Source organism: Idiotropiscis lumnitzeri, chromosome 2, assembly GCF_059441095.1.
Source record: "Idiotropiscis lumnitzeri isolate Australia: NSW breed Sydney's pygmy pipehorse chromosome 2, RoL_Ilum_1.0, whole genome shotgun sequence".
Classification (NCBI taxonomy): domain Eukaryota; kingdom Metazoa; phylum Chordata; class Actinopteri; order Syngnathiformes; family Syngnathidae; genus Idiotropiscis; species Idiotropiscis lumnitzeri.
Window position 1 is genome coordinate 21,693,038 of NC_142392.1, and position 17,726 is coordinate 21,710,763.

A 17,726-nucleotide genomic window follows, 5' to 3' on the forward strand; every position below is an offset into this window, starting at 1 on the left:
ATTGTCTTATTCTATGTAGCATATTTTTTATCCTCTTCTTGTCCCTGTGTCTTCTAAAAGCCTCCTGTGGGCAAGTGTTCAGCTTTAGCACTGGCGCTGGATTACTTTAAATAATGCATGATGTTCTAGTGATGTCCACATTCATTTTTATTGGTTAGGTAGACTGTGAATAAATATTGACTTTCTATGGGAGCATATGTAAATGTAAATGGGATCCTAAATAAACCACAAATTAAAAAGTGAATCCAACATCCAAAAAGCCAACGTGACTTTTGAAATCACAAAAAATGTAATTGTCTCTAATTTTAAATTTGATCAATTTGTTTGGGTCAAACCAGTGAACTAATCTTGAAATGGCCCTTTGTATTTAAATGCCATATACCCGCCCTGCCTCGTGGAGGAGCTGGACATAATTTGTACAGTTCAAATCGCCGAATTTACATTGCTTAATAATTTTCAAAAACTGCTTTCAATTGTCACCAAAATTATTGTTCGCGCGTATCTAAACACATTCAAACCTACTGGCAAATACGTTCGGATGCTACATATGTCCATCATGCCACGGGGTATGCACATGCGGAAATACGCCCAGCGGGAAGAAAATGCATCCCAGATAATGACGCGACCATAAAAATTACGAATAAATAATCTTTTCTGATTTAACGTTCAAACGTATGATGTGTGTATTTATTAAGATTATTTCCGTGCAAATGAAGCAAGACGGTCACAATGAACAAAAATAATAACGCCTCTCCAGGCCATTAATGACTCCAATGGATTTTAAATGAATTTCAATTGCTTCTCTTTTCACTGGAATTATTATATTGCCGTTTGTCGAATAGTTTTAACTGTTTGAATGGTGTGCCTGATACTGAAACGCTTCTGTTTGGACCACCAAGAGGATGTGTCGATGAGAGAAATTGCTTTCACTCTGATTATGACTGATTCATATTATTTACTTTAGAAGTAATACAATATAACGCAACAATCTAAGACAAAAACACTGAATATTGTACGGTTGCCTGCAATGCAATGATGCGTAACATCCACTAGGTGTCCGTATTGATTAAGAGAATGCAACACTATCAAAATAGTGCGACATAGTATCAATTCAGTTTTGCCCTATGTGCCGCCTTTTATATTTATTTGTTTATTTCAAATTTAAAACCAAGACACACAAACCTACACAGGACTGCTGTCGACTTGAACTAGAAGGAATGGATTCGTTTGCGACCGCTGAATGCGGAAATGAAACTTGATCCGGACGTGACGTCACTTGTGACGAAGGAAAAGCGCGTGTCAGCGCAAATCATGTGTTTGAATTCCTGTGGTAACCGCACAGTTGAAATGACAAGTCTATGGCCACCAGGGAAAGTTGTGCGCACATGAAGCCTAATAAAATGAACATTTTTGTGAACCAAGCTGGATGGAAATCTTCAAAAGTTATTTTTCCCCAGTGCGGATTGCAATACAGACCAGGTGCGTGCAGGATGCTACGCCCACCCACGACAGCGCCTGGAAAAAAGCAAAAACGAACAGGTTTCATGGCAGACTCATGACAGATTAACTAGACGTGATTTAACAGCCAACAATCATTCTCAATGTCTTTTTTTTTATAAAAAAAAAACATATTTCGACGCCTTGTTTTGGCTAAAAACATCCACTACCAATGTGAGGCTGTCTCAAGCTCCTTGTAACATCGTGACTGCTGTTCTAGAAAAAAAAATACACACGATGCGACGGACAATATAATTATGGATAACGACAAGGACAAGATGAGGTTTACAAATTCAGACTAGAGCTTCTACTATGCTGCATTTAAAAAAAAAAAAAAAAGTTGACCTGTCATTTTTATGGTGCTGATTCTTGTTTACCGCACTCGGTTTTAAAAAAATGTGCACGGTCTTATGATGCTAAATATTTCTTTGTATATTTTACAGTTTTACACTTTAAGAGCCAATGTTAAAGCTGATCAGAGAGGAAAACTAATCGAAAAATGTGATATTGATCCATTGTTCCTATTGAACTGCTTTATAACAACAAAGTAGAAATAGAACGAACTCAAATCTCCAATACACCAAAGCCAGCAAAAAATACAAAGACGATCAAAGCGACAAGTGCACATGAATGCACTTTGATAAGTCTCAACACGTGGAGTCTGTGTCAGCGCCCTCACCATGTGTCGGTAGCTGCGTCTCACAACGAATCAGGCTCGGAAGTGATCTTAGAATCGGCGTCAACTGCTGTGAGAGTGCAAACACGGAGTGAGATGTACACTTGTTTGTAGCGAAGGAGGATGGCAGACCTCAACAGGACTGTATTGTTTATGGTGGTCAAAGGAAACTGGAGACATTTTACTTACAAGCCGGAGTGTAGTTGACTGACATGAAGAAAAGGAAAAAGTTCCAGTGACTTTTTATGACAAATCTTGCTGTCAGATAAACTTTTGCGAGGCTCACCTGGTCTGATTTTGGGCCATTTGATGAGGAGCACAAGCAGCAACACCAGCAGAGCGAGGTACGCCAAGGGGACAGCGATGGCCAACATCATGTTCCTGGCTTCTTCCTCTTGACGAGCAGAAAGAGGAAGTCGTGAGAAGGAATACGTGAATGACAGACGAGGATTGTGTGCGGCTCACCTTGGATACGCGCATTGCTCAGGATGCTTCTCCTGTCCAGCTTAGTGACTATGTCGTCCTTGACGCCGGACAACTGGAAGACGCATTCGTAGCGGCCCTCCACATTGGCCGTCAGCTCCGCTTTCAGGTGGGCCGTCGTCTGGAAGGTTCCGTCATGGTTGGGGAGGGTCTCTCCCTTCTCCACGTCCTCGTAGAGCTGCTCGCCGTCCTTCCTCCCGAAAAGATCGGCTTTGTCGGGGTAGAATTAGAATTAGAATTAGAAATCCCTTTATTGTCATTGTACTCAAGTGTGCAACGAGATTAGAGGGCTCCCCTCTCCAGTGCAATACAACAATAATACAGACAAATATATAAATTAGATAAATAAATAAGACGAACTTTATTCAGTAATCACCAAATTATTTGGAGACATTCTCGGGGTCGCAAGGTCGGCCACGACTCTCAATTTCGTTGAATGTAAAAAAGAATACCCCTTTAGTTTTTTTTTCCTACATTGTCGTCGACACAGGGTTAAATCTCTTGTCGTTGTGTCACTGAAATCGGGCGTGTCCTTTATTGTGAAAAATCAAGGTCAAAATTGAATTCACAAATTTGGATTTCTTGTGAGTTCCCCTTTCCGGAGGCCTTTGCGGAAAAAAATAAATAAAGCAAAATTGAATTTCTCAGCAACCGTTGAAACGATTAGGGTGAAATTTTACCCTTAGAGTAAATTTCATTGAAATCGGAAGGCGTGAGGTTCCAAAATAATTGGGGTGCTTTGAGCAGGAATGACCCTCATGGAATAAAATTTTATTTGCCATTAAATTGCATTAGAATTTGTTTTTCCTGATTACAGTTTTGAACCAATATGGATATGTATTTTTTTTTTAGGGGGGGCATTTTTTAGAGCAGGGGTGAGCAAACTTTTTGATTGGCGGGCTACAATGGGTTCTAGAATTTGACAGAGGGCCCTGACCAGGAGCAGATGGATGGAGTGTTTTGTTAACCTCACCTCATCTGAGAAAAAAAATACATTTAATTTTAAATGAAAGTGAACAAAGGCATTACAACAAAATATAATTATTTAAAAAAGTAGTAGTATGGCGGGCCGGATTAAAACGTTTAACGGGCCGCATGTGGCTCCCGGGCCATAGTTTGCCCACGCCTGGTTTAGAGACTAGAATAGAAATAGAATAGAAATCCCTTTATTGTCATTGTACTCAAGTGTGCAACGAGATTAGAGGGCTCCCCTCTCCAGTGCAATACAACAATAATACAGACAAATATATAAATTAGATAAATAAATAAGACGAACTTTATTCAGTAATCACCAAATTATTTGTAGACATTCTCGGGGTCGCAAGGTCGGCCACGACTCTCAATTTCGTTGAATGTGAAAAAGAAAACCCCTTTAGTTTTTTTTTCCTACGTTGTCGTCGACACAGGGTTAAATCTCTTGTCGTTGTGTCACTGAAATCGGGCGTGTCCTTTATTGTGAAAAATCAAGGTCAAAATTGAATTCACAAATTTGGATTTCTTGTGAGTTCCCCTTTCCGGAGGCCTTTGCGGAAAAAAATAAATAAAGCAAAATTGAATTTCTCAGCAACCGTTGAAACGATTAGGGTGAAATTTTACCCTTAGAGTAAATTTCATTGAAATCGGAAGGCGTGAGGTTCCAAAATAATTGGGGTGCTTTGAGCAGGAATGACCCTCATGGAATAAAATTTTATTTGCCATTAAATTGCATTACAATTTGTTTTTCCTGATTACAGTTTTGAACCAATATGGATATGTATTTTTTTTTGAGGGGGGGCATTTTTTAGAGCAGGGGTGAGCAAACTTTTTGATTGGCGGGCTACAATGGGTTCTAGAATTTGACAGAGGGCCCTGACCAGGAGCAGATGGATGGAGTGTTTTGGTAACCTCACCTCATCGGAGAAAAAAAATACATTTAATTTTAAATGAAAGTGAACAAAGGCATTACAACAAAATATAATTATTTAAAAAAGTAGTAGTATGGCGGGCCGGATTAAAACGTTTAACGGGCCGCATGTGGCTCCCGGGCCATAGTTTGCCCACGCCTGGTTTAGAGACTAGAATAGAAATAGAATAGAAATCCCTTTATTGTCATTGTACTCAAGTGTGCAACGAGATTAGAGGGCTCCCCTCTCCAGTGCAATACAACAATAATACAGACAAATATATAAATTAGATAAATAAATAAGACAGTGCAATGGAATTCAGTACTGAATAGGGCATATAGAAACACATCACAATGCTGTTTTGCAAGGTTAGGGTGGTCTCGTGTGTGTGTGAGAGTTCAGTATGGAGATGGCTCTCGGAAAGAAACTGTTTCTCAGTCTATTGGTCCTTGATTTGATGCATCTGTAGCGCCTTGCCAGAGGGCAACAGGTCGAAAAGGTGTGAGTTTGGGTGGGTATTGTCTTTGACGATGTTGAGAGCCCTTCTGAGGCACCGGGCGGTGTAGATGTCCGACAGCGAGGGGAGAGGGCAGCCAATAATCCTTTGCTCTGTTATGACCGTCCTCTGGAGCCTCACTCTGTCCGCCTCAGTGCAGCCGCTGTACCAGGTGGAGACACAGTACGTCAGCAGGCTCTCGATGGACGAGTGGTAGAAGACCAGCAGCAGCTTCCTGTCCAGGTTGAATTTCCTGAGGCCTCTCAGGAAGTGCAGACGTTGGCGGACCTTCTTTACCACTGCTGTGGTGTTGTGACTCCAAGAAAGGTCATCGGAGATCTGTACTAGCTGTTATTTTCCGAAGTAAAAAGCAGATGTTTGCAAATGTATTTTGATTCAAGAAAAAATAAGTTTGCTTTTATGAAGGACTTATAAAAAAATTTTAAAAATCTGAGTTATTATTTATGAGAGGCTGACTCTTATTAAATTAAATAATTTTGATACTCCATTAGTAGTCGATGCATTGGTTAAGGTAATTTTGACACCTCTAACACTTTCTTTAAAGGTATAAATAGATAGGTGAGAGGTAAATAGTTGAAACAATGGCGCTCATTTGTAGTTCTGGACCTAAAAATTACGCCTGCATTAGAGAAAAAAAAATCCCATTCAAAACAGAATCAGTAGTACAATCCATTGAAATAAATATGGAATCGCCAGACTAGAAGAAAGTTCGTGAAGTTGTTTTTTTTTTTTTGTAGAAGGAAGAAAAAGAAAAAAAATCGCAAACGTGGCCTTATGTGGTTGTGTCTGCTTGTTCTTTGCCTGCGTGTGACATAAACAAAGTACATTCTCAACAGATTGTTTGAAAAACCATTCACTATTTCAAGATTGACTTAAATAAAGTACAATTATCAAGAAGAAAAATGTCATTCAAAATATTGGCTCGCAAAACTTATAGTCAATGAATGTCCACTGTTTTGGGGCACATTGTGCAAAAGTTGCTCTTCCAACAGTGCACCGTTATTGCTTGTTTGCGGAAGACGCGACCTCAATATCCTTTAAAATCACATTTCGGTTTGGTATATTTTCAGTAATACAAAAAAAAAAAAGAGGGGACAGTACAGTACGGTACATTTTTATAACAGAAAAAAATATTAAAGCCAGGCATTTGGTTGCTATTCTACAAAATTACTCCATATTAATAAAAAACTGCAACAATAAAGAAATGTTAATTTTTTTAAACTATTAAGGGCACTGAACTCTTTTAACACTCAGTTCATGTGCGCATTCTTGCTCTCGTCCGCATCAGCCTGTGTGTGAGAAGAAGCGACTGGAATAATGTTTTTGATTTTGTGGAGGTGGTCGTAGTTTTTGCTCATAGGCGCTCCCGTTTGATCCAAAATATTGTGCCGAACGCTTTTGTATTCTCACAGTTGAAGTGGACACGAGTCGTAATGTGTATCTGACATTTGGAGACGATCGGTCGCCGTTTTTGACAACAGAAGTGACAAAGCAAGAAATATTACTTCAACGGTTTATTATTACTCAAAAGTGCAAGTAGATATATACATGAATTACTGCTGGTGCAAATATCATATCATATTTTGAAGAGCGGGCTTCATACGTGATATGATTTTTACTCATTTCGTTAGCTTGTAAGTTTATTATTAATGTAATGCGACTGAGACAATTAGCATCTTGACTTGAGTTAACAGCAAGATTTTTTTTCTTTCACCTATGCGGCCCAGTCCAAAGTGTCTGCGGGACCGGTACTGGCCCGCGGACCGGTGGTTGGGATATTGTGTTAACTATTTTTGAAGGTTTTATGCACTGCTTAAACTTGTGATTTATCATTGCCTGCGTGGCGAAAGTATTTGTAAATTGAGAGGAAGAACTTGTTTTATTTTTTATGAAAAAAAAACGCAGCATGAGCGGACTATGTACGGCAACCCCACAAAGACAAACTTCATGGGCAACACGCGAACCGAAACATAATATTACCGGGAGCTGTCTTCACAGCAACATTGACGCAGGCGGTTATTGAGAACGGGCGTTTATTCCTTTAACATCTTCTGCGGTGGTCATGAATTGCACAGGACTTGCACACGCCATCACGGAACTTGCACACGCCGTGAGAACTCGTTGGCCGCTTTCCGTGAAGAGAGGTTAAATGTCCAATAATCCACGAAGGAGCTACCTTTAGTCTTATTTTAGTGTCCGTTGACGTCAATCTAACTTCGAGCGCGAGCATTAGGACATGCGCATTTGAGTCGCAACTAATGTCCTTGACTCTAAACATTCCGTAATACCAACATAAGAAATAAAGGTTCCGGACATGAAAACAATGTGACATTATTAACCATAATTAACATATTCCCTTCTTGTTACATTTAAAAAAAACACACATCACCTATGAACACATAAAAATATGTATTAATTTCCAACAAAATTACCCAAGTTTTGACTAACAAATTATAAATTATTATTTTCAAATCTAAGAGTTGCGAGCAACACTTACATTACCAATGAAATGTATATCGCCATTTAGTAAAAAAAAAATTCAGTGCTTTTTGTACGCTCAGTGACGGCATCTTGCTTCCTGTTTTGTTGTTTTATCATTTTGCTCTTGATACAAAAAACATGGGAAATATCAGTCATATATGCAGATGTCAGGTGACTTTTATTTTGAAATGCAACACCAGACTTGGACCGCTTGGTGGAGTGGGCCTCGACGGAGTGATCCCGAACTCGTCACACACGCTTTCCTAAACGTTTCCGAATTTGGACCAAATAAACGGACTGAAGCTTCGATGCAAAACGTCCGTCACAATTTCACTGGACTAAAGCATCCATGTGTCCGTATTAAACCGTCTCGGTGCACGTTGAAGCAACTCGGCCTTGCTTATCCTAGCCTAGCGTAGTTAGCTTAGCTTGCTAGCCCCAAACAAAGAGACGCATTTGATATCAACATTGAGCAGAGTTCAAGAGTGAGCGTAAAGTGTTGCGATTGTCGCGAAGAAATGTGCGCAAGAAGGACAGCCGAATACAAGGAGGAACTTGGAACAAAAGAGGAAAACGAGCGACAATTTCAACTGCGTGACGCCATTTGCAAGATGCAGCCAAGAGTTTCGTTTGGCACTGCAGGTTTGTTGAATTTTTACTCTAGAAAATACATTCTAGCTATTTAATATTGGGACTCCTTTAACATAGCGTTAAACACGTCAAGCCTTTGTGTTAGCTAAGCTGACACTTGCACATAATAACAAGCCGAAGAGTCTCAAAAATTCAAATATTGTGAAAAACGTCACCACTTGGAAATTCGTGGTGTCAGGGGATTAGATGGCCAAAGTTGAAATGGGGAACATGGAAGACGAGTTTCCTTAAAAAAATAAACTGAATTGTTTTCTGTTGGAATTAGTTGCCAAATAGATGCAATAACTGCAATATTTTGGATTCTAATAAAGTCATAAGCATTAATATGCATATAATTGAGTTGACACTTATGACTTGTATTTTAAATATTTATAATATCACCTATGTGTTTGTTTTTTGTTTTTTTACTCTGATTTGAATCCTGAATTTCGACATCTACAGTGTTAGGTGTCGAAATAATATATTTGTAATTAAATCAATTTAGCTTCGTTAAGGGACTGTAAGTGATTTTGTTCTACTTATTTCCTTACATAGAAGAAGAATCATACATGCGTTGTGGAAATTGACATATAAGCTTCTGCTGCTAATATGATTTTCTTTCTTCCCCCCCTCGGAGTTAGTTCATTCACTGCAAGCCGAGTTAAAAAAAAAGAAGTGGATCTCTGACGTCTGTTTGTGTCACTGTTTGTTTGTTTGTGCTTCATTTGTTCTCATTTGTACCGTTTAAATTTTTGTCTGTTTTGCAGTTCTAAGAGATTTTTTTTGAGTGGGGGGCATCCAGCATTCACCCAGTCACCCCACCTTCACCAAATACAGCCAAAAGGGTTCCTTTCGATTGTGTTACATTTGTGCTGTAAAATTTCCTTTTGATTACAATGATACAATATACCTTTTTATATAAATGGACTAAAATGCAGTATGGGAACCTGTGATTAGTTAATTATCTAAGCCCACTTTTCGAATGCAAGCGATCCAGTCCCCAATTTCTTTATTTTTTTTTGCACCACAGACAGCAAGGACATTGTCGGAGGCGTGACACAGCTAACCACAGGTGACCGTCTCACCGGCGGCTCTCCGATCACCTTTTTTTTTTTTTCAGCATAAAGTGAAACAAGTAATACTTCACATGGATAGAAATTACTTTTTGAGATTTTATTTTGAAGTTGGTCCTTGGAGGGAAATCTTTATGGTGGCTGACTTGACTTCAAATGGAGGCTGGATTGCCTGACCGCAGTCAAGATGACTGACTGAGTTGCAATATTCTCAAAAACACGGTGACAGACATGACCTTGAGCACAGTATTCAATTTAGTGCACTTCCGCACCACTTATGTGCACCCCTGATTGGAAATATAAACCACAATAAAATGTATGTTTATCTTTTTGTGTCTTGCAGACATGAGGGAAGATGTTAATCCAGATCAGCAGGAGTCAGAGCTGGCTCACATTAAAGAGGAAGAGGAGGATGAAGAGGTCCCCCACGACAAAGAGGGAGGAGAGGAGCCACTCCACATCAAAGAGGAGGAGGATATTTGCAAGTTACCATCGACTTGCATCACTTTGAAGAGTAAAGATGACGAGCAGTGTGAGATGAGCAGAGGGGCGGAGCCTCCAAGCAGCAGCTCATGCCAACACATGGCAACGGAAGGCCATGGAGACCGATGTGGACAATCACAAGCAGAGGGCCTCTTAGCTCCACTATCAGATAGTGATGACACGTCACATGTGCCTGGTGATGATGATGATGAAGAGTCTGAAGGTGATATGACATGTCACACTGACAACAAACACTGGCAATGCTCTCGGTGTGGGAAAACATATGCTTATAAGAGTCGTTTAAAGCAACACATGAGAATACACACAGGAGAAAAACCTTTTGCATGCTCAGTTTGTGAGAAAAGATTCTCTAGAAAGGGACAGTTAATAAGCCACACAAGGACACACACTGGTGAGAAACCGTTTACTTGCTCAGTTTGTGGCCAGAGTTTCTCTCAGAGAGTGAGCTTAATAAGTCACACAAGAACACACACTGGTGAGAAACCTTTTGTCTGCTCAGTTTGTGGCCAAAGTTTCTCTCAGAGAGGAAACTTAATAAGTCACACAAGAACCCACACAGGTGTGAAACCATTTTTCTGTTCAGTTTGTGACCAAAGATTCTCTCTGAAGGGAAACCTGATTAGTCACACAAGAACCCACACTGGTGAGAAACCCTTTTCCTGCTCAGTTTGTGGTCAAAGATTCTTTCGAAAGACACACTTGAAAATACACACAAGGACACACACTGGTGAGAAACCTTTTAGCTGTTCAGTTTGTGGTCAAAGCTTCTCTCTGAGTACAAAACTAAAAATACACAAAAGAATACACACAGGTGAGAAACCTTTCTCCTGTTCAGTTTGCGGTCAAAGATTCTCTCAAAAAACAAACTTAAAAATACACACAAGAACCCACACTGGGGAGAAGCCTTTTGCCTGCTCAGTTTGCGATCAAAGATTCTCACATAAAATAAGCTTAAAAATACATACAAGAACCCACACGGCAGAGAACTCTTTTCCCTGCTGAGTTTGTGGACAAATATTCTCTCCCTCAAGGATAAGGTCAAGAGACAAGTGTGCTGGTGAGGAACGCGGTAATCAAGCTTTAAATGAAAATGTTCATGTTTAACAATTAGAGCAGGCGTGGGCAAACTACGACTCGGGGCCACATGCGGCCCGTTAAATGTTTTAATCCGGCCCGCCGAACTTGAAATAAAATAAATAAACCTTGTTAATGTTTTATTTTCTAAATACTGTGCTTTTTCAAATACATATGTATTGTTTTAATGATTTTTTTTTCACTTTCATTTAAAATGATGAGGTGAGGTTACCAAAAAACTCCATCCGTCTGCTCCTGGTCCGGCCCTCTGTCAATTTTTTTAATTTAGAAGCCATTGTGGCCCACCAATCAAAACGTTTGCCCACTCCTGATTTAAAGAATTGACTGTCACAAAAACTACCGGCACATTATTTATTCTTTGAAGCATGTTTTTGTTTTCTTATTGTACTCTTTGTGTCTTCGGCAAGCCTGCTGTGGACAAGTGTTGAGAATTCGCACCAGTGGTAAATTACTTCAAGCAATGCATGCGCTTTGTACAATCGTTCAGTGATGTCCATATGAAGTAAGTTAATGATTGATTCGATCGACTGAAAAATATTACTTTTGACGGGAGGGTGGGAAAAGTGTAAATGTGATTCTGAATAAAATATAGAATCAAACATTGAGTCATTTGTTGACCATGTGGAATTGCTCGACACACCAATCACTCGAGATGAGGTTGTTGTTGTTAATTTTTATTTTCAATTATTTCTATAGATGTATAACGAGGCTCTGGACAGAGGCTGTCCCAGATACTTTGTGCGGCACTATTTTCGGTTATTTCCGAAAAAAAAAAAACATCAGGAACCAGTGGTTCTCAAATGGGTAAACGTGAGATTATAAATCTATATTTTTTTAAAGTGGTATTGGTGCGGGAAAAGAGCATCTTTGCAGCAGTTGCCTCTCTGCGGTGACGCAAAAGTCTCACTAATATGTCTCAACCCAAAAAGGTCAAGTCAATGATTTTTACGCTATAATTCCAAAGGAGAACATTTTACTTTGACAATTAATTTAAGCACAAAAAGCTTTTTATAATTAATTACATTTATTTCTTTTTTTCTTTTCCACTATAAATGGAGTTTAATAAATCAGCACTTTTTGTTTTGGGTTTATTTTCCCTATCCAAAAAATCTTTTGTGCTGGTTTGATACTTGGTCGAAAAAAAAATATTTCAGTGTAAGTACATATTTGAGAAAAAAAAAAGTTGAGGACCACTGAAAAAAAAAAAAAAGCACGCACAGGTGTCAAACTTAAGGCCAAAGGGCCAGATCCGGCCCACCACATCAAATGCGGCATACCAAAGCAAATAATGTGTATCTTCACATCCCATGCATCCTGGGAAAAATCTGGAAAATAATTGTCTAATTTTCCAGTCATGTCTAAAAGCTTGAGTAGTCCTGGAATAGTTTGATATAAAATGGTGAATTAATAGTACATACTATGAAATAAAACAGAATATATTGAATAGAGTAAATAAATAGGAATAAATCCATGGGGGCGGAATGTGCACAAGGTGAATTAAAAGACATTTCTAGTGATTGAAGAGATGAGAAAAAAAAAGTGAAGTTCAGAAAGTTTGGAATGAATAAAGCCGAAAGAGTGTTGGAATTAGTGGCCAAATGGATGCAAATTACTAGGTAATAAACCCTTAATTAACTAAATGTACTCAATGTGTGTTCGTTTTTTTATATTCAAGAAAGAAGATATAAAAAAAAAGACTCAAGAACTGATCCAAGTTTTGTTCCGGTAGTTTTCTAAAATTCTCTGGAGTTCAGGAAATAGTACAAAGTCAGATATGTGGGCATACAGTTGCAAAAATGGCGCTTTCTTTCAGCCCATCCTCACATTTTATATGATTTCTATGACGATGGAAATGCAGGTTGAAATCGGTCGTTGTCGCTCCCGCCCACGGCACGGGTCCACGTCCAAGGAAAGGTCCTCTCCAGGTTGGTTATCGCCTGGAAGGTTGATTCCCGTCGGGTTCCCAAGACTGGCACTGCAGCGTACGGTGTGGTGCCAGGAGCTGTAGTGTGGTTGATATGTTACAACGATAAAGTGCGAATAGTTTTCGCATTCATGGAGTGTTTAACTGTCATAATATGTTGTTTGACTAGTTTTAAAAATGAAAAACACTTGGATTAGTACATCAACATTTATGTATAAGACATATTTTTGAACAGCTAATTTGACCCTTTTACTTTGGTGAGAGATAATAGAGGTACGCTTTTTCAAATTTTGATGACGTCATAGCCACGCCTACAGAGTTAAGCTTTTGTCTCCTTGTCCCCGCCTACAGAGGTACGCTTTTGTCCAAAATGGCCGCTATCCCCGCCCCCTGTGTTCAAACTATCCAATCTCCAGCCACCTATTTAAAAATATTTACATATTCCCTGCCCTTGAAGCGTTAATACCACGCCTACAGAGTTACGCTTTTGTCGAAGTGGGCCCCGCCTACAGAGGTACGCTTTTTCAAAATGTGATGACGTTGTGTGTGTGTGTGTGTGTGTGTGTGGGCCAAGCCCCCCTCCCCTGATTGCCCTCAGTAGTAAAAACAATGTGTCCCCTACGTGCGTGTGGGCCAAGCCCCCCTCCCAAACTGTATGCTTCTTATGTTAAAAACAATGTGTTCCCTGCGTGCGTGCGTCCCCAACCCAAACTGTACTTATGTCATTCATATTTTAATATCTGAAGTATATAAAGCATCCAATGCAATGTTCTATTTAAATAAATAAAATTAAATTAAACAAGTGAAATAATATGAGTTGAGAAGAGCAGGCGTTGTTATTACCTTTGAATAAGATGTTTATTCGGTGGATATCGGTCATCCATATTTTAATATCTGAAGTATATAAAGCATCCAATGAAATGAGCTATATCTAATTAAATAATGTAGATGTATAAAATTAAATTAAACGAGTGAAATAATATGAGTTGAGAAGAGCAGGCGTTATTATTACCTTTGAATAATATGTTTATTCGGTTGATATTTGCCCTTTTTGCAAACATGTCTGGACATATTCCCAGCGACATAAGTTTAAACATGGTATTATGCAGGCTTGGGGGGTTGTCCGGGCAAGACGCCGGCCATAGACACCCTCCAAGCCTGCAGCAGCCTCAAGGTGTTTCAAAAGATAGTGAGTGGCGACATCCTGTCGATCGGTGGGCAACCGTGGGCATCCGGGCGACCACCCTCCTCCTTCTTACCTTTTTGTAAAATCTGCCAAGTCATGTTTGCTTGTCTGGACATGTATCTGTTGGCTACATTTGGCCAATCGAACCACGCCATTTAACCCTCCCCCGGTCTCAAACCAGTATAAGTAAAGCCCAAGTCACGCTCTGCACAGACAAGACAATTTTTCCAGCTCGTGAAAGAAATGAAGACGTGTAGACCAAGACGTCATCTGGGCGTGAACAGCAAGGCCCGAAGGGTGACAACCATCGCCGCACCTGATCATATTGACAACAACATTGCAGAAATATCTTCAGGTAAACGATGCAATTAATCTTTAACTATATAGCTATATAATATTTAATCATGGTATCTTTGTATTACAGATAGTGGGGTGGATGAACCTACATGCGATCAAGATCTGAATATGGATGTTGTGGAAACCTTTACAACTACAAACATGGAACAGGTTGAGACCTCTACAAATGTAGACCAGGATGGACCCCCTACAAAAACAGGCGAGGACCAGACTGTGCCATCATACTCCTTGTGGATGGGGGGCCCAGGAATCTTAGCAAGACCTGTTGCAGCCTCGTACAACAACGGCGAGCCATCGTATTCAGGGTGGAGCCGTCCCGTTTCGCCGACGCCGCCGTCGACACCTCCGATGACCCCCACCTCGTCGGCAGAATCTTCACAAAACGAGAAGGTACAACTGTCCAGTTGGTCCGACCAGGCTGATTCTCCACAAACCACGGAGGCGCAAGTACCTAGTTGGTCCGGCCAAGAGGGTTCAAACGAAGTGTCTGAGCCCTCTAAGGTTCAGACCGTCAACGACCCTGACCCCGGACCAGCACCTATTTCCGAAGATGATGCAAAACATATGTCATGGGATAATCCTCCTAAGGGATGGATTGATATGGATGTCGTATTAGTTGTTAAGGCGGCTATTATTTACATGGTCAGACGTTTTTTGATAAAGTATCACAAAAAAAGGGGTTGTTTGCATAGCTATAGATACCTATGCAATTGTTATTATCTAAGACTGCACTATGACCGCATCATGCCCATCCTTTGCGGTAAAAAGTTTTTACCCTGTATTCACTACTTGTTGGATCTGTGCTCTGGAAAAGCGGATAAAGAAACAGTCAAGCGAATTGCAGAGATCTTAATGGTGGATTTAGCACTCGTAAAGGACTTACCGGACCGCCTTAAAGCGGATGAGCCCATATGTTTTATGATATATCGTGATCAACTTGATATTTTCGAAGAATACCTTATAGAAAATATTAACTTTGAGTAAAAAATGGGTAATGTCTTCAGAAAATTATCGTTTTTTGGCTATAGAAGCCAAGGGTGGGCAGATATAATAAATAGAGCAATTACATATAACCCCGATGATAAAGACCCTTTCATTGAAAATTTTTTATTGTTTATGCAAAAAGTGCGTGCCATGTCTTTAACAATTTTTCAGGAGCCTTGGGAATTGTTTGTGCAACATGTCATATTTTTGAGTCGCTCGGGATTGATCGACACGTTTCAAAATATTTTGGAAAATTGGGAAAATGCGATAAGTGTAGGACATGTACTTACCATACTCACGCTGTTTAACGATGTGATAAGATACCGTCTCCGTCATCAACAACCTATGGATCTCGCGCACGAATTGAAGCTGTTTGAAGACCTGTTAGAATCAAAAGTTAATCCATCTGTTTTAACCCTGACCTATAGACTTTTTACATCTTAGAGAATCCTTATCACGTGTAACCATACTTAACCTTCTTTCAATAAAAAAAAATGGATGTTTTTAAAAAGATGCTTTTGTGTCTGTCTGTGTGTTTAGATAAATAGCGATGTGATGTTTGTCACTAAATCATAAACCGTCATGAGCGTTAAGCGGTGGTTGAAAAAACTGTACTACGACCCCGCTCATCCAGCCAGCTTTGGAGGTGTAGAACGCCTTCATTTAGCTGCGTCGGAGAAAATGGGTCAAAAAGTGACGCGTCATAAAGTCAAGGATTTTTTATCTTCGCAAGATGCATACACCTTGCACAAACCAGCACGAATTCATTTCCCTAGTAAAGGATAATGTAAATGGCAGTCAACCTGAAACAGAACAAAGGGTGGACTGCTAGGAGCCACTTTTGTGATCCTGGCATGGAAATCCATTGTTTCAGAGGGGTCTCGTTCACACCTCCTGTGGTGCAGCTGTGATCCAATCTTCCTGCATTCCTCTCCTGAGTGTCTGGTCATTAGCATGGTCTAAACTTCGGTTACACTTAAAGGATTTCATACTTTTGACTATTAAAGGAATATAAGAGTTTGAGTTTAACATAGTTCATTAGATGTTGGTGCATCCAATGTATGAAAATGTGATATTGTAAAATGCTGAGAGTGTGATTGGTGGAGCGAAACTGGTTGCGGGGGTTGTGCAAGAATGGAATGTTTTAGAAGCAGAAGGTGCTGAGCGAGACGAGATGACTCCGGGAGCATTGGCTGAAGGAGCGGCCATCGGGGGATCGCACGCAGGAGGAGCCACGGGATTCGGCGGGAGGAGAAAGACCAATGAGAGCGAGCTAAAGTTAACTGCAATACACATAGCCAATAGAATCATGCCAGGATGCCTTTGTCTGTGCCATTTGCATGTTGTATAGTATGAATCATTAATTAATTAATTTAATTAATTAATTAATTAATTTGTTCTTTATTAGTCCCACAATGGGGAAATTCGAGATTCGAACCCAGGCCTCCTGGGGAGACTGGGTCCTGAATACGGCGCCTTAGACCACTCGGGCATTCCTGGCAGCCAACGAGATTCGAACCCAGGCCTCCTGGGGAGACTGGGTCCTGAACGCGGCGCCTTAGACCACTCGGCCATTACTGGGCAACTCGGAGGTAGAACACATTCGCTGGTGGCAAGAGAGGTGTAGAGTTGTATTGAGAGGGACTCGAGACCCAGGGGCCATGTAGAAAATCTGTATTGGGAATAAATCCACTTTGTGCGTGAAAATGCCGGCTTCCTGATACCTTTCTATTGCAGAACGAGCGCGCATATTGTTGGATGAGTGGGAGTTGGTTAAGGTCGCAAATTGGAGTCAGATTACTAATTCGAGTTTACATTGGTTTAAAATTAAATTCTAACATTGATATAAAGATAAATTCCAACAATTTATGGTGACGCCGACGGGATGCATGAGAGGTAATAGAAGTCTGGGACTTCAAAGAGAGTCTGGGACTCTAAGAAAAGAGAAGAAGTCTGGGACTTCAAGAGTCTGGGGCTCAAAGGAAGCCTGGGGCTTCAGAAAAAACCACAAGAGTCTGGGACTCGGGCCTGGGGCCCACGTCCACACCAGGTGACGACCTGATAAAGAATAAAGGAGCCGCACATCCGACCGGCCTTCCTCTTGGGCCCACAGTGACATAAGGTAAGCAGATCCTTTTCAAATTCTGCATATTGGCAACGCTAAATTATAAGAGGAAGGCGGAGCGGAATGGTGTTAAAATATATATGGTTAAATAAATATATAAATAAATAAATAGATTATAAGAGGAAGGAGGAGCGGAACGGCGTTAAAATATATGGTTAAATAAATAAATAAATATATAAATAAATAAGTGTAAAAGTGTGGACGATAGTAGAGTAAAATCTGGGATTTACCTACTAGAATAGTTTGGAACTATTCGTGGTTAAGATACGATTTAAAATATCAGAGTGGAAGCGGTGTGAATGTGAAGGCTA

The 17,726-nt window shown here is 40.1% G+C and overlaps 2 protein-coding genes across 2 annotated transcripts; one reads left to right on the top strand and one right to left on the bottom strand.

Annotated features, from left to right (window-relative positions):
* Window positions 1-214: 214 nt before the first annotated feature.
* LOC148341950 (uncharacterized) lies at window positions 215-7,626 on the bottom strand. The gene is made up of 7 exons (XM_088288007.1): window positions 7,612-7,626; window positions 6,771-6,843; window positions 2,639-2,866; window positions 2,460-2,567; window positions 2,363-2,380; window positions 2,177-2,243; window positions 215-1,515 (listed from the first exon to the last, which is right to left on the bottom strand). The coding sequence occupies exons 1-6, from the start codon at window positions 7,624-7,626 to the stop codon at window positions 2,197-2,199; spliced, it is 489 nt and encodes a 162-aa protein (XP_088144133.1). The 3' UTR covers window positions 215-1,515; window positions 2,177-2,196.
* Window positions 7,627-9,598: 1,972 nt separating this feature from the next.
* Window positions 9,599-11,438, top strand: LOC148341951 (uncharacterized). The gene has a single exon (XM_088288744.1). It carries the CDS (start codon window positions 9,778-9,780, stop codon window positions 10,744-10,746), a length of 969 nt encoding a protein of 322 aa, XP_088144870.1. The 5' UTR covers window positions 9,599-9,777; the 3' UTR covers window positions 10,747-11,438.
* Window positions 11,439-17,726: the final 6,288 nt, after the last annotated feature.

What these genes read in the sequence shown, in the direction of transcription:
- LOC148341950 (XM_088288007.1), bottom strand. An exon ending in CTTTGGACTGGGCCGCATAG is followed by an intron (nt 2,867 to 6,770) that starts GTGAAAGAAAAA and finishes ACCCCGACAAAG; the next exon opens with CCGATCTTTTCGGGAGGAAG. An exon ending in GAGCAATGCGCGTATCCAAG is followed by an intron (nt 2,568 to 2,638) that starts GTGAGCCGCACA and finishes CTGCTCGTCAAG; the next exon opens with AGGAAGAAGCCAGGAACATG.
- LOC148341951 (XM_088288744.1), top strand. Translation starts at nt 9,778, where the DNA reads ATGAGCAGAGGGGCGGAGCCTCCAAGCAGCAGCTCATGCCAACACATG.